Below are 22,262 nucleotides of genomic sequence, written 5' to 3'. Positions count from 1 at the left end.
AATCATTGCAAACTGGCAAATGGACGTTAAACCACCAGAATAAATGTGATCCGTGCTGGAACACGTGTGTAATACACGAGTAAGCATGTCTGCCGTTGACACATGCTGCCTCTTTTAATTTGTATAAACTTGTACAATTTATATAAAGCATACTAAAGAAGAAAACTAAGGAAGGGAAATAGATTGTATACATGGTCAGGCAGGCAGAGAAACCAAATCCTGAGCATGTGACTGAATAGAAGCTGACGTGATACCAGAGCCAGCTGCATGTTATGTAACAGAAACCCAGGGGCTTTGGAGACACACAGGCCTCAATCTACGGCTTCCTGTATGACTGATCCTATGTGAGTCATTTAACCAGGCGATGCCTCTGCACTTCTCTGGAAAATGGAGAAAATAATGTATTTATCCTGAGAGTTACTATGATGATTAATTTAAGTGAAAAGTACCTGGGGCGCCTGGGTGGCTCAGTAGGTTGGGCGTCCAACTTCAGCTCAGCTCATGATCTCCTGGTTTGTGAGTTTCAGCCCCACATCAGACACCCTGTTGACAGCTCAGAGCCTGGAGCCTGCTTCAGATTCTGTGTCTCCTCCTCTCTCTGCCCCTCCCATGCTCATGCTCTGTCTCTCAGTAATAAATAAACGTTAAAAAAATTTTTTTTTTAAATGAGAAGTGCCTGCCTCCTAGTAGGTACTTAATAAACATTAATAACTATAATGTTTTAGTACATAAAGAGGCATGTAAATCTGACTCTATGTAGTATATACTGTGTAACCATTATGTTATTTTTTTTTATTTCAACAGGATTATGTGATTTTTTAATAGGTTGATTATATATTATATTATATATGTGAATAGATACAGAAAAAGAGGGAGTGAGGGAGATAGAGTTTGAGAAAAATGTGCTGAAATCCCTAATTCAGTTGATTATGTCCATGAACAGCCTGTTTTGTTTGTTTGCCCTGTTTTGTTTTCATCAAAAAATCCTCTATACCTAACAGCCAATGACTTGAATTAGCCATTACCTGTAAGTAACATCTTTTACAATAAACGAAGAATTTAGGAAAAATTAATTAACTAATGATAGTAACTTTAGAAATTCATCGAAAGCTTTTTAAAAATAAAATCTGTGTGTGTGTGTGTGTGTGTGTGTGTGTGTGTGTGTGAGTGTGAGTGTGTGTGTGTGTGTCTACATGGATTGGATAGATAGTGGCCCATGAAAACAAAAATAGACACAAAAATCAATACTATTTATTTTTATAGGCACATGTATATATGAAATATATAAAAATAGCATATAGTAATAAAACAAAATATTTTAACATAGAAAAGGAAGCCGTCAAGAAAACAGAAAAGACAAGCTACTGAAATGGGAGAAGAGATTTGCAAGTGATGTATCTGATAGAATGTCAATATCCAAAATCTTTAAAGCCTTCACCTGCAAAAATAATCCCATTAAAAATGGTCAGAGGACCTGAATAGACATTTTTCCAAAGAGGAACAAACGGATGAAAAGATTTTCAACATCACTATGCATCAGGGAAATACAAATCAAAACTACACCCTATACCTGTCAGAATGGCTAAAATCAAAAACACAAGAAATAACAAGTGTTGGCCAGGACGTGGAGGAAAAGGAACCCACGTGCACTGCTGGTAGGAATGCAAATTGGTGCTGCCACTGTGGAAAACAATATGGAGGTCCCTTAAAAAGGTAAAAATAGAATTACCATATGATCCAGTAAATCCACTACTGGATTTAATGGATCCATCCATTACCCAAAGAAAATGAAAACACTAGTTCAAAAAAGACATATGCACTCCTGAGGCACCTGGTTGGCTCAGTCAGTGGAGCATGCGACTCTTGAACTCAGGGTTATGAGTTGGAGCTCCACGTTGGATGTAGAGATTACTTAAAAATAAAATCTTAAAAAAAAGAGATATATGTCCTCCGATGTTTATTACAACATTCTTTACAATAACCAAGATATGGAAGCAACTCAAGTGTCCATCGATAGATGAATGGATAAAGAAGATGTGTATACAGACACACACACACACACACACACACACACACACACATGTGCGTGTGTGTGTGTGTGTGTGGGTGGGGTGTTTATTTTATATAAATTATATGTTATTCCATATATTTATATATATAACTATATCAATATAATTATTATAATCATATCAATATAATTATAATTATACACTATATATTATATAAATATATAACTATAATTAAATTTTATTATATATAAATGATTTATATATAAAATTGTACAGATTATATATATTTATATATAATTTATATACATTATGGAATATTATTCAACCATTATAAAGAATGAAATCTTGCCATTTGCAACAACATGGATGGTGCTACAGGGTATAATGCTAAGTGAAGGAAGTCAGAGAAAGACAGATACCACAGGATTTCACTCATACGCGGAATTTAAGAATCAAGACAAAAGAACAAACACAGAGAAAAGGAGAGGAAGAAAAACAAATAGACTCTTAAATACAGAGAACAAACTAGTGGTCTCCAGGGGGAAGGTGGGTGGGGGGATGGGCAAAATAGATAAAGGGGATTGAGAACACACTTATTGTGAGGAGCACTGAGTAATGTATCAAAGTGTTGAATCGTTATATTGCACACCTGAAACTAATCTAACACTCGATGCTACTTATACTTCAATAGGTACATTTTTAAATGAAATACTGTATGTGACACTCATGATTATTTGATTCTGGGAATGAGTTAGAAGAGGAGTCAAAGGTATCTTAGGCTTTTCTTTATAGTTATATTTCTCTCTCAAATGAAACAATATAAATGCATTTTGTAATTTTAAAAATTAATTACAGGTGAAAAATTCTGACCAGGTATCACATGATATCACTAGTTACTCATTTTGAGTGATGCAGATATTCAGTATTTCCATATATGTCTTAAATTTCTCAAAATCAAAAGCTTAAAGCAAAGAAAGAGTAAACTAAAGAAAAAAATGTCAAGCAGTCAACACACCAAGATGTTGATAGTGATTATTCCGGCTGATAGGATTTCATCTTGTTATTATTATTTTTTTTATCCAAGTATAATTAACATATCAAATATAAGAATCTATATACCCTGCGGGTATACTGACAAAACCCTCACATAAACACACAGGCACACATAATCCAGTTCTCAAATATTTTTGTGGAAAATCACAGGGATGGTTTCGCACAGCTTTTATCCTGGCCTTGTCATTTTCGTCACAAATGACACCCGATTTACCCCACTGTCATGCCAGAGTTAGGCAGACAGCTCAGCTTCTTTCCTCAAGCCCACCTGGGCACTCCCACACTACCATTGTCTCACAAGGCTGATCAAAGACCATGGAGCTGCCCTAGGGAGAGAGATGGTAGCTATAGGTAGCAGTAGGAAAGCTCCTAGCTCTTACATACACAGCCTATGCGGGCTTCACAAGGCTCCTGAGGAGCTGTATTTAGCAATTCTTCTACACCTGTTAGAAACATTCCAAGCTTCAGTTTGTTTGTTGGTTCATTCCAAATTGTAAAGGATCATATCCAATCTCTCATTTGAAGCATCCCTTTCTTTAATTTTGTATTTATCGACTTAAAAATGGCAGCAAAAAGCCCACACAAAACTAGTAAAATACATTAAATCTCTCAAGTGTCCTTTTGCTTCTCTTTTTTTCCAGGACACTGAGCTTCTGGAGCCCTGTGCTTGTCAGTTCCTCAGGTAACTTGGAGTCCTGCAGCTGCCTATAAGACCCTATTTCAAGATTCAAAACTACGTTCTCGCTTTAAAGCCCGATTTCTGCATCAGGCAGAAGTTTCATGGCTCGACCAGTGACAGTCCCAGCCTTGGGGGCAACTCTGACTTGGAAATGTCTTTCTTGTTCTACATTGAACCTAGCAAACCTCAGCGCCCTGAGCTGCGGGCCTGTGGCTCCACTCTTTAGTCCAGGGTGGGAGGGGGGGAATCAGGTGGGACAGCTGGTGCCCTGACTCACCCGGCCTCCTCTTCTTTCCCAGGCGCACGTCCATGGGGCCTCACATGACAAAACTTCTAGCTCCTTCCCTGCTTGGTCTCCCTGCATGGACCATGTGCTGGGAGACTGCAGATAGGGCAGACCCAGAGGGCCATTCCTGACCTGTGCTAGCAGATCCTGATTATGCATGATGCTCTAGGGTAGACATTGAGGCCCCAGACTGAATGAGACAAACTCCCTGTACTGAGGGGCTCCTAAGACTTTATGTGACATAGAAATTAAAATAAAATGTTGGCAAGCACATTGGTAAACATACATAGTTTACCCAAAAAGGCATTTGATTCAGCAGAGGTTGGCTGTGGTCAGGATCTGATCGAAGTCAGAGGTCTGGGTTGGTCAGACTGTGGAGTCTGAGGCTCCCATTCCATGGCAGGACCCTGCCATCCCTCATTTCACGTTGGTCACTAGCCGGGGCCCTGGGGCTGCATTTCAGTGGGATGACTCAGTCATGGGTCTGTCTCCTCCCACATTCCTGGCCCAGAATCGCACCGTCCATGTGGCCTTCGAGCAGAAGCGGAGGCTTCAGAGTGCTCAGCACCTCTGCAGCAGGAGGGAAAGGAATGCGGGTCACTCATTTCATGCAGCAGAAGACACTCCTTTCCTAGGACTATTGATATCTGTGGACACTGGGCAAAGTGCAGTTTCCTATTCTCTAATTTCATGAGGGAGACTGTAGGCATTGTCCATTTAGAAATGTCACTTAACACTGGGAGGATCCTGAGATTATATTTCTGATTTTTGAGTAGTCTTTACAACTTCTGTCCATTTGATGCCTAAGTATATTCACAGTGAGCATGATATTAATCTCAGTCCTCTTCTCCATACTTTAACAGCCCAGCTAATAGTAGGCAGGGGCCCCTTGCTGAGTCCAGGGTCATGATTCAGTTCAAGATTCAGATGACACTGGCACCTGAGGTTTTATTGCTCGAACCTGAGCAATAATTCACAAAATAGACCTCAAACAGGGCTGAACAATCTTGTTCTGGATTTAGCTCAGGGTTGCATTCAAAAGAAAAAAACAATACAAGTTCTCAGAAAGAAAAACAATGTTAAAATTCATTAAAATGCTTAAAGTTAATTTAAATGTGTATTTCCAAAGTGGCGAACTAGACCCAGTGTTTACAGCAGCACTCTCAACAATAGCCAAATTATGGAAAGAGCACAAATGCCCATCGCCTGATGAATGGATAAAGAAGATGTGGTGCATATACAAGGGAATATTTCTTGGTGATTAAAAAGAATGAAATCTTGGCATTTGCAGCAGCATGGATGGAATTGGAGTGTATTATGCTGAGCAAAATAAATCAGTCAGAGGAAGACAAATGTATGCTTTCACTCTTATGTGGAATTTAGAAGCAAAACAGATGAACGCAGGAGAAGGGAAGGAAAAGGAAAATAAGAGAAAAACAGAGAGGGAGGCAAACCATAAGAGACCCTTAAATAGAACAAACTGAGGGTTGCTGGAGGGGAGGTGGGGGAGGGATGGGCTAGATGGGTGATGGACATTAAGGAGGGCACTTTTTGGGATGAGCACTGGGTGTTGTATGTAAGTGATGAATGAGCCAATCAATTCTACTCCTGAAACCAATACTATGCTGTATGTTAGCTAATTTGAATTTAAATTTGAAACAAAAGTGGCAAACTGGAAACATGACAAAAAAAAAAAAAGGCTTAAATCTTCCTTACCTATTTCCCTAAATTTGTAGTCACCTTTGCATAGCCACTGCCCTTAACTTCCAGTCCTCTCCTCTCCCGCCCTGTCCTCTCCCCTCTTCTCTTCTCACATCTTGCCTGTATTTCTCCCTCACTTGCTCCTTTATGCTCCGAAGAGCAGTGTTTGCTCAGTGTTTGCTGCTTTTGTTTCTCTTGCCCATCCTTCCCCATTTCCAGCTCAGTGGTTTTCCTTTGCAAGTGTTGTCCTGTCCATCCTAGTGTTAACCTATCTGGGATTTCTGTAATTCTTTATGTCCTCCTCTTTATCCATTATGCAACTCAGTAGCACACAAGAATAGTCAGCAGCAGGCGGTGAGGGGTGGGGTGGGGGAATGAGGAAGGAGAGAGAATGCACTGCAGTTAAGTGTTATTTATTTTTTTTTTTCTTCTGTCTCAGAGGTGGTAAAATGGTCTTCCTCCCGGGAAGTCACGAGACTGTTGTGAAGCTCATGTAAGATAACGGAATTTAGGAACCTAAACCATTTATTTATTCAACAGATACTATTTCCGCATCTGATCTGTTCAGGTCTTGGCCACGTGTCCCACGTGCAGAATGGGGAAGCTACAGTCCCTGTGGCGGAAGAGCTGCAGGCTTGGGGGAGAAGCAGGTGAGTGGAAAGCCCACTGAGGGAGGATGGATATCATCAGTGAGGCTCAGCCAGTTTCAGGAGACTCTCAGGTGCGACACCTGTCCCAGTGGAAGGGATCCAGAAAGGCTTTTCACTGAAGTGATGGCTTTGTTGAGAATGGTGTCCACTGTATCCAGGTAAAAATGATGACTAAAGGCCCTGCAGGGAGAAGAAGATGATGTGTGAGAAAATTACCAGAAGACTGATACTGTAACTGCACATGGATCAAGGAATGGATGGAACAACAAGGAAGGGGTCTGGAGGGCAAGAGATGGCTGTGTGTTGGACCAGGGACTTATCCTGCTAAGCTGAAGTGTTGTAGGCAGGCAGGTGACAGGGTCAGCTCGGACTTGTTGAGAAATTTCTCTGACTGCAATGCAGAAGATGGGTTTGAATCAAACAAGAATGGGGAAGACAGCTATGTCGGGAAGGAGTGGTAATGATCCAGCGGAGATGAGGAGGCCCTGAACTAGGGCCATGGTAGTCAGCACAGAAGGGGTGAAGTGGATTCCAGAAATACTTAGTCTGTGAAGCTGGCATGACTGGGTGTGTGTGATGGGAAAACCGCACAAAACCGGAGGCGGGGCGGAGCGGGGCGGAGCGGGGCGGAGGGGGGGGGGGCGGGGGCGGGCGGGGCGGAAGTCAAGATAACTCCATTTCCTGGGAGCCTGAAAGTTTATAGAGAGGGTGGACGCTGGATGTTCACACGATGTGTGGGAAGAGGACCACCTTGCTGACACTTGGAGGACAAAATGTGTTCTCATCCCAGTGTCAACAGTGAAGTTACTTACATAAAGAACTCGGCTATAAACGTTAACTCAAGTCAAATCCAAGGGGCCCTTAGGAAATACAGTCATCTCTCTTTCCCCTCTCCTCTTCTTTCCTGTCCCTTACCCTCCACCTCTCTACCTTCCTTACTTTCTTTCTTTATCTAATACCCATTACATACCTCTGTCTTTTCCTTCAAAATCAAATTTTGCAAATGAGGAACTTTGGGACCAGGTCTCTCAGCTTTGCCATTTCCAACCTTTAAGAGTTGTGTTAAATAATCCTTTGCACGGTATAAAAAAGTCTGTCAGAGAAGTACTATTATCGCCATTGTCTTCAGAGGAAACTGAGAACTGTAGAAGTGTTAAGAAAATTGCTCAGCGTTACACACCTGATTCAGACAAAGACTCTGGATTGAAACCTAATCATTGTGTGTATACCATGCCAATTTGCTAACAATGTGTGCCAACAGATTTCTTTACTTATATGTTGTATTTCTTATTTATTTTTGAATACTTGCATGTATTATTAATAGTTATAAAATCTATTTGAGCAGAGTGGGTGGGGTACCATTATTTGTTAAAAGTAGGGTCATCTCTCTTTCACTCACCATCTCTGCAAATCAAGAAATAATCATCCCTCTCTCTGAAGACAGTAAACCTCATCAAGTCTTCTCATCTTAAGAAAGTCTGATCCTCCTCCAGTTTATCAAACATAAATGACAACCCAAGTAATTTATTGGTGAAAATAACTTTGGAATCTATTAGTAATTCATGAGTCAAAGAGAAGCAGGTCTAAAATTGGGTCGGGAGAACTGCTGTGGATCACAGGATCCTTAGGTCATTCCCTTACTCCAGCAGGTACCACCTGTAGCTTCTAGGATTTCAACATGACAAGGAATGTTCTGGAATTGCCTCAGCCATCCCAAGAGCATCCCTGTTCCTTCTGGCATCCCTGCAAGATGTCAGCCTCCAATGGCCGTCCAGGTGACTCTAATGCTAAACCTCAGGGTGCTAGGCGAGACCAACTAACCATCCTCTGGTCTGCTCCTCTGGGCTGCAGAGAGAGAGAGAGACAGAGACAGAGAGACAGAGACAGAGAGAGAGACAGAGAGAGTTAGTTCAGGAACAGGGTGCAACCCATGGAGGTTCCTACCTCCTCAAATCCCCATGTTGATCCCCCGACATTCTCCCTGTACCTTTCCCACCAATGGAGTTGGACATACTGCAGATGGTGCACAGCATTCTTCTGGGTAAAGAGCCCTAAGTGACAAGGCTCCCTTCAGGCAGAGGACACCCTTCTCAGAGGTAAGAAACAGGGAAGGTATATCCCACTAATGCCTTCTGATTAACAGTGATGTCAGCTGGAAGAGAGGGGGGAGCAGGAAAGATCTTAGCCTGAGGGACCTTATCCACACAATGCCAGTCTCTCTTAGGTATTGTGATTAGTGCCTTACCTTACCTTATTATGTTTCTACCTTTTAGGGTTCACGTCTCTTTTCTTTTGAAACAAATTCTATCGTGGTAAGAGCACCTAACATGAGGTCACCCACCTAACAGATTCTTAAGTCCACAGTACAGTATTGTGATCTACAGGCATGCTGTGGTAAGCAGACTTCTAGAACTGACTCATCTTGCATAACTGAAATTTTATACCCGTTGATAAGCACCTCGCTGTTTTCCTCACTCAGTCCCTGGCAACCATGATTCTATTCTTTACCTCCATGAGTTTGACTGTTTTAGATACCCCACTCAGGGGATTCATGCAGTATTTATCTTTCTGGACCTGGCCTATTTCTCTTGACATAACATCTTCCAGGCTTATCCACGTTGTCTCAGATGGCAGTGTTTCCTTGTTTCCTTCCTTTATAGCTGAATAATATTCCATTGTACCTATATACCATATTTCTTTATCCATTCATCTGCTGATAGACATTTAGGTGTGGTGAGTAATGCTGAAACGAATGCGAGAGTGCTGATATTTCTTCCAGATCCTGATTTAAAGTCTTTTGGGTAAATACCAGGCAAGGAACTGCTGGATCATAGGGTAGTTCTATTTTTCAAGTTTTTGAGGAAACTCCGTACTGTTTTTCATAGTTGCTTCACCATTTTGCATTTCCACGAATAGTGTACAAATGTTCCCTTTTCTCTACAACCTCACAGCCTCACCAACATTTGTTACTGTCCTTTTTTTTTTTTTTTTTCTTATGGCAGTCATCCTAACAGGCATGAAGTGATATCGCATGTGGCTTTGATTTGCATTTCCCTAATGATAAGTGATGTTGAGCATCTTTACGTGTAGCAGTTGGTCGTCTATGTCTTTGATGAAATGGCTATTCAAATAGTTTCTCCATTTAAAAATTAAGGTTATTGGGGCACCTGGGTGGCTCAGTCGGTTCATTGTTAGACATCGGCTGAGGTCATGATCTCGTGGTTCATGAGCTCCAGCACCACGTCAGGCTCTGTGCTGACAGCTCAGACCCTGGAGCCGGCTTCAGATTCTAGGTCTCACACTCTCTCTCTGCCCCTCCCCTGCTCTCTCTCTCTCTCTCAAAAATAAATAAAGATTTAAAAATAAATAAAAAATTAAGGTTATCATTTTTTTTTTGCTATGGAATTGAAGGTGTTCCTTATATATTTTGGAAATTAAACCCTTATCAGATATATGGACAGCTCCGTTTCTTGAAGACCTATCACATAATGTGCCTCATATTAGGTATTTCACTGAGTTTTTGCAGCAAATTTTTGAGGCAGGTGTAGTTCCTTTTTTATTGAAGTATAACTAACAAACAGTGTTATATTAGTTTCAGGCATACAACGTGGTGACTCAACAATTCTATACATTCCTCAGCGCTCATCACAGTAGGTGTACTCTTAAACCCCCTCACTTATTTCATGCCTGCTCCCACCTACCTCTCCTCTGACTACTACCAGTTTGTTCTCTGTACTTGAGAGTCTGCTTTCTTTTTTGTCTCTGTTTTCTTTGTTTGTTTTGTTTCTTAAATTCCACACATGCATAAAAATCACATGTATTTGTCTTTCTCGGACTTTCACTTAGCATTATACCCTCCAGGTCCATCCATGTTGTTATGAATGACAAGGTTTCGTTGTTTTTCTTCTGTTTTGTTTTTTGTTTTTGTTTTTCATTTTTCGTTTTGTTCTTTTTTTTTTATTTTGTTTTTATCGCCTGAATGATTTTCCATTGTATTTATTTGTCGCATCTCTTTTGCCCAGTCATCTAACAGTGGACACTTGGGCTGCTTCCAGATCTTGGCTATTGTAAATAATGCTGCAACAAACATAATCAATGGACACTTGGGCTGCTTCCAGATCTTAGCTATTGTAAATAACGCTGCAATAAACATAGAGGTGAATATATCTTCTCAAATTAGTGTTTTTGTTTTCTTTGGGTAAATGACCAGTGATGGATTTACTGGATCTTATGGTCATTCCATTGTTAATTTTTTGAGGAGTCACGATACTGTTTTCCACAGTGGCTATACCAACTTACATTCCCGCCAAAAATACACGAGGGTTCCTTTTTCTCCACATCCTTGCCAACAGTTGTTATTTCTTGTGTTTTTGATTTGAGCTCTTCTGACAGGTGTGAGCTGATATGTCATTATGGTTTTGATCTGCATTTCTGTAAGGATTAGTGAGTTGAGCATCTTTTCATATGTTTGTTGGCCATCTGCATGTCTTCTTTGGAAAGTGTAGGATAAATTCCTCTGCTCATTTTTAAATCAGATTATCTGTTTTGTTTTGTTTTGATGTTGTCTAGTGTAAGTTCTTCATATATTTTGGGTATTGACCCCTTATCAGATGTATCTTTTGAAAATATGTTCTCCCACTTAGTAGGTGGCCTTTTTGTTTGGTGATGATTTCCTTCCCTGTGCAAAAGGTTTTTATTTTGGTGTAGACTCAATAGTTTAATTTTTCTCTTGTTTCCCTTGCCTGAGGAGACATTTCTAGAAAGATGTCTCTACGACTGAGGTCAAAGAAATTAGGAGGCCGGTGTAGTTCTTACCTCTACTCTACAGAGATGTTAAATGATCTTTAGGGAGGTTAGGAAATATTTCAGGTCACATGGTAGTGGTGCCTACAGACGTCTGCATAGCCAAGGCACTCATGTTTTCCCCACGAGGCCTAGTGAGTAATATTAGCCGAGGTGTTACTGTGGTTCAACAAATGAATACTAAGAGGTTATCCATGGGTTTTGTGTTGGCCATGCTTTATTTATCTAGGTAACAACACCCATGAATTGAATGGTGGGGTAAATAGCTTATGGAGCTTCTTTTCTTGAATGTACTGTGTCTAGAAGTCCTTCTAAATGCCAGTTCAGAACAGAGAGCCTAATAGAGAGTAGGCAAGTTAACTTTTGCAGGAGGAAGCAACACATGCTGTTTGGGGAGCATGAAGGAAAAAGCTGCGAAATGGGAGCAGCTCAGGCACTGAGTCAGTTTTGAAGAAGTGAGAGAATATGAGTTTGGGTGTCTAGTGGACCACAAGTCCCCCTTCCCCCCCCCCCCCCACTGATGAGGGCCACAGAGAGCACATCACATCAGTGTGTAAATCTGCAAGTATGGAGACTTTGGGAGGGGCCGAGCCAGTGGTCTAGAAAACAGGGGTTGTGCTGTCCTGTTCAAGGCCATTAATGGAGCCATGTAACAACATGCCCAGCCTAGGGCTATCAGCACCTAGGAACCAAGACAAGACTGTGGTCTCTTCAAGCCAATTAATTGTCGAGAAGAACCTGGAGACCAGTAGGACATGGTCAAAAGGGTTAGTTGTAAGGGAAAACTGTGAGTGAGGGTGAAGGTCCTGGACAAGGAAGGGTCAGCTCACCCTACTGTCTACTCTACTATCAAAGGGAACAAAGCTGGATGCTGGGCAGGTGAAACTGAATGGGGCAGTAAGTTTTACAGTTAAGTTGCTCAGGGAGCCAGGGAGTAGGGCAGGCACCACCTCTAACTATGGAAGTGCATCATGGCTGTCAAAGAATATCTCATGTTCCCTAGTTGCCACATGACACTGGCATGGGGAGGGTGAGACAAGGTCCAAAGTGAATCACTGAGCCTTCCCCAATGAGGGTGAGGAAGATCCTGGACAAGGAAGTTTGGTGATATCCACATTAGTGTGTCAAGTCATTTCTGAGGTTGCATGCAGATGGTAATTTGGTTGGGAAATAAGTGCGTCATCCCAGTCCTGGACTGTCACCTGCCTGGGCCCGCCTGGCCCTTATAAAAGGACTCTCCACCACACTGGTGTTATCTTCTGGAGACACTGAGGCATACATCTCCTTTGAAGCCTCTGGTGAGTACAAGCCTTAGAGATCTTTTTTGGCATTTGAATAGTGTGAGGATTTAATCTGGGAGAACAAGTGACTGTTTATTTTAGCCAATTAAAGTCCGTGCATGGGGAAGAGACAATAATGAGGTCTGGGGGGTATTTGGAAGGTGACCGTGAAGGTCATGACAGAAATGGAGTCAGAGGTACAATTCTAAACTGACTGACAACGAGAGACGAGGTGTTGTCCTGTGGCCTATACCGTGCACGTTCCAAGTGCATCCCTCTCAGGGCTCTCGGTCCCTTTGAGTGCTGGGTGGGAGTCTGGGCAGTCCTCCTCGAAGCCCAGGGCTCAGAGCCCCAGTCAGGTCAGTGAGACCAGCAACCAGGGCTCAGAAAGCTATCGGTAGAGGTCTGTTTGGGGATTGGCTAGAAGTTTCGTATCTGGGTTCTTTGTCTCCACATGATGTTTGTATTCACACAGCACACAGGCAATCGTGTCTGTACAAAGTGATAGACAGAAACATTAACCAGAAAAGACCGAAGAGCTAGGGTAAGAGGTGCTCAAAGGGAAGGGTGAAGGAGCCACACAGAATCATACAGACAGTGTTAGGGAACAGAGGGTCCTTGCAGGCTGCAGGGTCCGTGGCTCATTGTTCTGCCAACAGGACTGCCTGTGTTAGGAATGCTGTTGTCTGTTTGCATCTCAGGCTCCTTGCTGTCCAGGAACGATGTCCTATCAACAGCAGCAGTGCAAGCAGCCCTGCCAGCCACCTCCTGTGTGCCCTGAGCCTTGCCCACCCCCAAAGTGTCCAGAGCCATGTCCCCCTCCTCCATGCCCACCTGTGAAGTGCCCACCTCCACCCTGCCAGCAGAAGTGCCCTCCTGTGCAGCCGTGCCCCCCCTGCCAGCAGAAGTGCCCACCCAAGAGCAAGTAACAGCAGCAGGATGCATCATGACCATGAAACAACAAGACACAGGGTCTCCTGTGGATGTCTCAGGACTCCATCCCCTCCCCTTCAGCCACGAGCACAGAATGCATGTTCTCTGACTTGCCACCTGGGTTGACAGCGGACAGAGAAAAGGCTGGGTTCCCGAAGCTGATACCACATTATGGGAAGATGAGCAGTGGGGTCGTGGCCTAATTGCACTTTGCCATCTGTCTGTCTGTGATCTGGGTGGTGATCTCTCCCCTGTGAGCCTTTTGGTATCTCTATTTGTTTGCTTCTCCAATAAAGCACACGTGTCATGGTCGAGACCACATTACTTTTGTTTGTGCTTTGTGTTTGTAATCTCTTCTGTCCACTACAGCACATGAATGTTCCTTTCCATTCCTATTGAAATATTTATTAGAGTCAAGCTTTCCCATCACTGAGTTCAGTTTTGCCCAAAATGTGTCTTGCGGAATGGGTACATCAAATTATTCTCTTTTACTGATTTTAAACTCACTTCTAGCTCTTTCTGATTTGTATGACCCTGAAAACGATTACTTAAACTGTCTCAGCTTCAGTTTCCTCATCTGTAAAAAGCAGGAAAGATTGTTTTCTGCTCAGTGCCCTCACAGAAATTAATTTGTTCACAAGTGTTTCCTGAGTATCTGCCATATGCCAGGCAAGCAGTCTTCCATGTGCTACAGAGATGATCATAGTGGCCCCCAAATCCTTGAGGGCATTACACACACACGTGCGCGTGCATGCGTGCGTGCACACACACACACACACGACCAAGAACAATCATTTGTGGGTAAATTTTAGAGAAAATTGTTTAGAAAGCCTCTTCCTAAGTGACTTTTGGGAAAGACCTGAGTAGAAGAGTGAGCCAGGAATGTATCAGGGGTACATCCTTCCAACGAGAAGACATGGCAAGTTCCAAGGTACAGCACAGTGACAACAGGGACACGGGGAGAACAGTGATCTAGGGGACACCTGTCTCCTTATGAGGTGAGAGAGGTAAGGTCTCAAGGATGTAGTAATGATTTTGTGATTTGCTCAAAGGTTGACCACCATATAATGCTGGTGGTCAAAGTCCTAAAATTTACATCTATGTAATTCTCAACTATCATATACATTTTTTCTTCTATAGCACATCTAAAGAAAGTACATTCAGTCTTTCAAAGACATTTCCAAAAACGGCTAAAAGCTGAGGAACAACTCAAACCCTTTTGCAAAAAGAAAACTTATTCTGAGGGGGTGACTACATGAAAAGTAGGTCTATTGGTTTTTCCATCATATGGGGAAATCTACTCCATTTAATTTTCATCAGATTTTAGGTAACAAAGTGCATAGTGACTTTTGTTCTTGCTGTGCTCCAAACCCTAAAAATGGTGAAGGGTTAAGTTTACACTCATGGAAACATCCCTGACCTGAATTTGCTGTGATAGAGTTTATTTCCTATTATGTCTTCAAAGAAACAAGAAATAAAAACCCTTCTTTTGGGGGAACATAACCAACACATTCAGAACGTTCATGAAATCTGGCTGTATAAGGTGACTAATTATAAATGAGCACTCGTGTAACCAACCCCCGACATCAAGACAATAACATTACCAATTCTTCAAAAGACCCACGTTTTCTTATTAAATTATATCTCATAATTTCAACCAGAAGTAGCCACTATCCTGACTCTTAAAACAATCACTTTCTTGTTTGTATTTGTACTTTTTACCCGTCAGTGTAGAAACGTCTCTAGAAATCCCAGGTAAGTTTTCCAGTTTTTGAAACTTCGTGTACATGAATTATACTGCATGCCATCGTTGTTGTTTCCCCTCTTACAATCAACATTATGTAGTTTTAGTTCCGCAAATAGTGTATGAATGCTCCCTTTTCAGACAACGACATACCAAAACACAAAATGAGCGAACTAAAACTACATAATGTTGATTGTAAGAGGGGAAACAACAACGATGGCATGCAGTATAATTCATGTACACGAAGTTTCAAAAACTGGAAAACTTACCTGGGATTTCTAGAGACGTTTCTACACTGACGGGTAAAAAGTACAAATACAAACAAGAAAGTGATTGTTTTAAGAGTCAGGATAGTGGCTACTTCTGGTTGAAATTATGAGATATAATTTAATAAGAAAACGTGGGTCTTTTGAAGAATTGGTAATGTTATTGTCTTGATGTCGGGGGTTGGTTACACGAGTGCTCATTTATAATTAGTCACCTTATACAGCCAGATTTCATGAACGTTCTGAATGTGTTGGTTATGTTCCCCCAAAAGAAGGGTTTTTATTTCTTGTTTCTTTGAAGACATAATAGGAAATAAACTCTATCACAGCAAATTCAGGTCAGGGATGTTTCCATGAGTGTAAACTTAACCCTTCACCATTTTTAGGGTTTGGAGCACAGCAAGAACAAAAGTCACTATGCACTTTGTTACCTAAAATCTGATGAAAATTAAATGGAGTAGATTTCCCCATATGATGGAAAAACCAATAGACCTACTTTTCATGTAGTCACCCCCTCAGAATAAGTTTTCTTTTTGCAAAAGGGTTTGAGTTGTTCCTCAGCTTTTAGCCGTTTTTGGAAATGTCTTTGAAAGACTGAATGTACTTTCTTTAGATGTGCTATAGAAGAAAAAATGTATATGATAGTTGAGAATTACATAGATGTAAATTTTAGGACTTTGACCACCAGCATTATATGGTGGTCAACCTTTGAGCAAATCACAAAATCATTACTACATCCTTGAGACCTTACCTCTCTCACCTCATAAGGAGACAGGTGTCCCCTAGATCACTGTTCTCCCCGTGTCCCTGTTGTCACTGTGCTGTACCTTGGAACTTGCCATGTCTTCTCGTTGGAAGGATGTACCCCTGATACATTCCTGGCTCACTCTTCTACTCAGGTCTTTCCCAAAAGTCACTTAGGAAGAGGCTTTCTAAACAATTTTCTCTAAAATTTACCCACAAATGATTGTTCTTGGTCGTGTGTGTGTGTGTGTGCACGCACGCATGCACGCGCACGTGTGTGTGTAATGCCCTCAAGGATTTGGGGGCCACTATGATCATCTCTGTAGCACATGGAAGACTGCTTGCCTGGCATATGGCAGATACTCAGGAAACACTTGTGAACAAATTAATTTCTGTGAGGGCACTGAGCAGAAAACAATCTTTCCTGCTTTTTACAGATGAGGAAACTGAAGCTGAGACAGTTTAAGTAATCGTTTTCAGGGTCATACAAATCAGAAAGAGCTAGAAGTGAGTTTAAAATCAGTAAAAGAGAATAATTTGATGTACCCATTCCGCAAGACACATTTTGGGCAAAACTGAACTCAGTGATGGGAAAGCTTGACTCTAATAAATATTTCAATAGGAATGGAAAGGAACATTCATGTGCTGTAGTGGACAGAAGAGATTACAAACACAAAGCACAAACAAAAGTAATGTGGTCTCGACCATGACACGTGTGCTTTATTGGAGAAGCAAACAAATAGAGATACCAAAAGGCTCACAGGGGAGAGATCACCACCCAGATCACAGACAGACAGATGGCAAAGTGCAATTAGGCCACGACCCCACTGCTCATCTTCCCATAATGTGGTATCAGCTTCGGGAACCCAGCCTTTTCTCTGTCCGCTGTCAACCCAGGTGGCAAGTCAGAGAACATGCATTCTGTGCTCGTGGCTGAAGGGGAGGGGATGGAGTCCTGAGACATCCACAGGAGACCCTGTGTCTTGTTGTTTCATGGTCATGATGCATCCTGCTGCTGTTACTTGCTCTTGGGTGGGCACTTCTGCTGGCAGGGGGGGCACGGCTGCACAGGAGGGCACTTCTGCTGGCAGGGTGGAGGTGGGCACTTCACAGGTGGGCATGGAGGAGGGGGACATGGCTCTGGACACTTTGGGGGTGGGCAAGGCTCAGGGCACACAGGAGGTGGCTGGCAGGGCTGCTTGCACTGCTGCTGTTGATAGGACATCGTTCCTGGACAGCAAGGAGCCTGAGATGCAAACAGACAACAGCATTCCTAACACAGGCAGTCCTGTTGGCAGAACAATGAGCCACGGACCCTGCAGCCTGCAAGGACCCTCTGTTCCCTAACACTGTCTGTATGATTCTGTGTGGCTCCTTCACCCTTCCCTTTGAGCACCTCTTACCCTAGCTCTTCGGTCTTTTCTGGTTAATGTTTCTGTCTATCACTTTGTACAGACACGATTGCCTGTGTGCTGTGTGAATACAAACATCATGTGGAGACAAAGAACCCAGATACGAAACTTCTAGCCAATCCCCAAACAGACCTCTACCGATAGCTTTCTGAGCCCTGGTTGCTGGTCTCACTGACCTGACTGGGGCTCTGAGCCCTGGGCTTCGAGGAGGACTGCCCAGACTCCCACCCAGCACTCAAAGGGACCGAGAGCCCTGAGAGGGATGCACTTGGAACGTGCACGGTATAGGCCACAGGACAACACCTCGTCTCTCGTTGTCAGTCAGTTTAGAATTGTACCTCTGACTCCATTTCTGTCATGACCTTCACGGTCACCTTCCAAATACCCCCCAGACCTCATTATTGTCTCTTCCCCATGCACGGACTTTAATTGGCTAAAATAAACAGTCACTTGTTCTCCCAGATTAAATCCTCACACTATTCAAATGCCAAAAAAGATCTCTAAGGCTTGTACTCACCAGAGGCTTCAAAGGAGATGTATGCCTCAGTGTCTCCAGAAGATAACACCAGTGTGGTGGAGAGTCCTTTTATAAGGGCCAGGCGGGCCCAGGCAGGTGACAGTCCAGGACTGGGATGACGCACTTATTTCCCAACCAAATTACCATCTGCATGCAACCTCAGAAATGACTTGACACACTAATGTGGATATCACCAAACTTCCTTGTCCAGGATCTTCCTCACCCTCATTGGGGAAGGCTCAGTGATTCACTTTGGACCTTGTCTCACCCTCCCCATGCCAGTGTCATGTGGCAACTAGGGAACATGAGATATTCTTTGACAGCCATGATGCACTTCCATAGTTAGAGGTGGTGCCTGCCCTACTCCCTGGCTCCCTGAGCAACTTAACTGTAAAACTTACTGCCCCATTCAGTTTCACCTGCCCAGCATCCAGCTTTGTTCCCTTTGATAGTAGAGTAGACAGTAGGGTGAGCTGACCCTTCCTTGTCCAGGACCTTCACCCTCACTCACAGTTTTCCCTTACAACTAACCCTTTTGACCATGTCCTACTGGTCTCCAGGTTCTTCTCGACAATTAATTGGCTTGAAGAGACCACAGTCTTGTCTTGGTTCCTAGGTGCTGATAGCCCTAGGCTGGGCATGTTGTTACATGGCTCCATTAATGGCCTTGAACAGGACAGCACAACCCCTGTTTTCTAGACCACTGGCTCGGCCCCTCCCAAAGTCTCCATACTTGCAGATTTACACACTGATGTGATGTGCTCTCTGTGGCCCTCATCAGTGGGGGGGGGGGGGGAAGGGGGACTTGTGGTCCACTAGACACCCAAACTCATATTCTCTCACTTCTTCAAAACTGACTCAGTGCCTGAGCTGCTCCCATTTCGCAGCTTTTTCCTTCATGCTCCCCAAACAGCATGTGTTGCTTCCTCCTGCAAAAGTTAACTTGCCTACTCTCTATTAGGCTCTCTGTTCTGAACTGGCATTTAGAAGGACTTCTAGACACAGTACATTCAAGAAAAGAAGCTCCATAAGCTATTTACCCCACCATTCAATTCATGGGTGTTGTTACCTAGATAAATAAAGCATGGCCAACACAAAACCCATGGATAACCTCTTAGTATTCATTTGTTGAACCACAGTAACACCTCGGCTAATATTACTCACTAGGCCTCGTGGGGAAAACATGAGTGCCTTGGCTATGCAGACGTCTGTAGGCACCACTACCATGTGACCTGAAATATTTCCTAACCTCCCTAAAGATCATTTAACATCTCTGTAGAGTAGAGGTAAGAACTACACCGGCCTCCTAATTTCTTTGACCTCAGTCGTAGAGACATCTTTCTAGAAATGTCTCCTCAGGCAAGGGAAACAAGAGAAAAATTAAACTATTGAGTCTACACCAAAATAAAAACCTTTTGCACAGGGAAGGAAATCATCACCAAACAAAAAGGCCACCTACTAAGTGGGAGAACATATTTTCAAAAGATACATCTGATAAGGGGTCAATACCCAAAATATATGAAGAACTTACACTAGACAACATCAAAACAAAACAAAACAGATAATCTGATTTAAAAATGAGCAGAGGAATTTATCCTACACTTTCCAAAGAAGACATGCAGATGGCCAACAAACATATGAAAAGATGCTCAACTCACTAATCCTTACAGAAATGCAGATCAAAACCATAATGACATATCAGCTCACACCTGTCAGAAGAGCTCAAATCAAAAACACAAGAAATAACAACTGTTGGCAAGGATGTGGAGAAAAAGGAACCCTCGTGTATTTTTGGCGGGAATGTAAGTTGGTATAGCCACTGTGGAAAACAGTATCGTGACTCCTCAAAAAATTAACAATGGAATGACCATAAGATCCAGTAAATCCATCACTGGTCATTTACCCAAAGAAAACAAAAACACTAATTTGAGAAGATATATTCACCTCTATGTTTATTGCAGCGTTATTTACAATAGCTAAGATCTGGAAGCAGCCCAAGTGTCCATTGATTATGTTTGTTGCAGCATTATTTACAATAGCCAAGATCTGGAAGCAGCCCAAGTGTCCACTGTTAGATGACTGGGCAAAAGAGATGCGACAAATAAATACAATGGAAAATCATTCAGGCGATAAAAACAAAATAAAAAAAAAAGAACAAAACGAAAAATGAAAAACAAAAACAAAAAACAAAACAGAAGAAAAACAACGAAACCTTGTCATTCATAACAACATGGATGGACCTGGAGGGTATAATGCTAAGTGAAAGTCCGAGAAAGACAAATACATGTGATTTTTATGCATGTGTGGAATTTAAGAAACAAAACAAACAAAGAAAACAGAGACAAAAAAGAAAGCAGACTCTCAAGTACAGAGAACAAACTGGTAGTAGTCAGAGGAGAGGTAGGTGGGAGCAGGCATGAAATAAGTGAGGGGGTTTAAGAGTACACCTACTGTGATGAGCGCTGAGGAATGTATAGAATTGTTGAGTCACCACGTTGTATGCCTGAAACTAATATAACACTGTTTGTTAGTTATACTTCAATAAAAAAGGAACTACACCTGCCTCAAAAATTTGCTGCAAAAACTCAGTGAAATACCTAATATGAGGCACATTATGTGATAGGTCTTCAAGAAACGGAGCTGTCCATATATCTGATAAGGGTTTAATTTCCAAAATATATAAGGAACACCTTCAATTCCATAGCAAAAAAAAAATGATAACCTTAATTTTTTATTTATTTTTAAATCTTTATTTATTTTTGAGAGAGAGAGAGAGAGCAGGGGAGGGGCAGAGAGAGAGTGTGAGACCTAGAATCTGAAGCCGGCTCCAGGGTCTGAGCTGTCAGCACAGAGCCTGACGTGGTGCTGGAGCTCATGAACCACGAGATCATGACCTCAGCCGATGTCTAACAATGAACCGACTGAGCCACCCAGGTGCCCCAATAACCTTAATTTTTAAATGGAGAAACTATTTGAATAGCCATTTCATCAAAGACATAGACGACCAACTGCTACACGTAAAGATGCTCAACATCACTTATCATTAGGGAAATGCAAATCAAAGCCACATGCGATATCACTTCATGCCTGTTAGGATGACTGCCATAAGAAAAAAAAAAAAAAAAAGGACAGTAACAAATGTTGGTGAGGCTGTGAGGTTGTAGAGAAAAGGGAACATTTGTACACTATTCGTGGAAATGCAAAATGGTGAAGCAACTATGAAAAACAGTACGGAGTTTCCTCAAAAACTTGAAAAATAGAACTACCCTATGATCCAGCAGTTCCTTGCCTGGTATTTACCCAAAAGACTTTAAATCAGGATCTGGAAGAAATATCAGCACTCTCGCATTCGTTTCAGCATTACTCACCACACCTAAATGTCTATCAGCAGATGAATGGATAAAGAAATATGGTATATAGGTACAATGGAATATTATTCAGCTATAAAGGAAGGAAACAAGGAAACACTGCCATCTGAGACAACGTGGATAAGCCTGGAAGATGTTATGTCAAGAGAAATAGGCCAGGTCCAGAAAGATAAATACTGCATGAATCCCCTGAGTGGGGTATCTAAAACAGTCAAACTCATGGAGGTAAAGAATAGAATCATGGTTGCCAGGGACTGAGTGAGGAAAACAGCGAGGTGCTTATCAACGGGTATAAAATTTCAGTTATGCAAGATGAGTCAGTTCTAGAAGTCTGCTTACCACAGCATGCCTGTAGATCACAATACTGTACTGTGGACTTAAGAATCTGTTAGGTGGGTGACCTCATGTTAGGTGCTCTTACCACGATAGAATTTGTTTCAAAAGAAAAGAGACGTGAACCCTAAAAGGTAGAAACATAATAAGGTAAGGTAAGGCACTAATCACAATACCTAAGAGAGACTGGCATTGTGTGGATAAGGTCCCTCAGGCTAAGATCTTTCCTGCTCCCCCCTCTCTTCCAGCTGACATCACTGTTAATCAGAAGGCATTAGTGGGATATACCTTCCCTGTTTCTTACCTCTGAGAAGGGTGTCCTCTGCCTGAAGGGAGCCTTGTCACTTAGGGCTCTTTACCCAGAAGAATGCTGTGCACCATCTGCAGTATGTCCAACTCCATTGGTGGGAAAGGTACAGGGAGAATGTCGGGGGATCAACATGGGGATTTGAGGAGGTAGGAACCTCCATGGGTTGCACCCTGT

General features: G+C 42.4%; 2 protein-coding genes across 2 annotated transcripts; one reads left to right on the top strand and one right to left on the bottom strand.

Annotated features, from left to right (window-relative positions):
• Window positions 1–12,455: 12,455 nt before the first annotated feature.
• LOC122212898 (small proline-rich protein 2G-like) lies at window positions 12,456–13,407 on the top strand. The gene is made up of 2 exons (XM_042926881.1): window positions 12,456–12,479; window positions 13,163–13,407. The coding sequence occupies exon 2, from the start codon at window positions 13,184–13,186 to the stop codon at window positions 13,388–13,390; it is 207 nt and encodes a 68-aa protein (XP_042782815.1). The 5' UTR covers window positions 12,456–12,479; window positions 13,163–13,183; the 3' UTR covers window positions 13,391–13,407.
• A 3,742-nt stretch (window positions 13,408–17,149) lies between these two features.
• Window positions 17,150–18,101, bottom strand: LOC122212899 (small proline-rich protein 2G-like). Its single transcript, XM_042926882.1, has 2 exons — window positions 18,078–18,101; window positions 17,150–17,394 (listed from the first exon to the last, which is right to left on the bottom strand). The coding sequence occupies exon 2, from the start codon at window positions 17,371–17,373 to the stop codon at window positions 17,167–17,169; it is 207 nt and encodes a 68-aa protein (XP_042782816.1). The 5' UTR covers window positions 17,374–17,394; window positions 18,078–18,101; the 3' UTR covers window positions 17,150–17,166.
• Window positions 18,102–22,262: the final 4,161 nt, after the last annotated feature.

This window comes from Panthera leo, unplaced genomic scaffold, assembly GCF_018350215.1.
Source record: "Panthera leo isolate Ple1 unplaced genomic scaffold, P.leo_Ple1_pat1.1 Un_scaffold_64, whole genome shotgun sequence".
Classification (NCBI taxonomy): Eukaryota; Metazoa; Chordata; class Mammalia; order Carnivora; family Felidae; genus Panthera; species Panthera leo.
The sequence above is the reverse complement of the archived record's forward strand: the minus strand, read 5'-3'. Positions and strand labels throughout refer to the sequence as shown.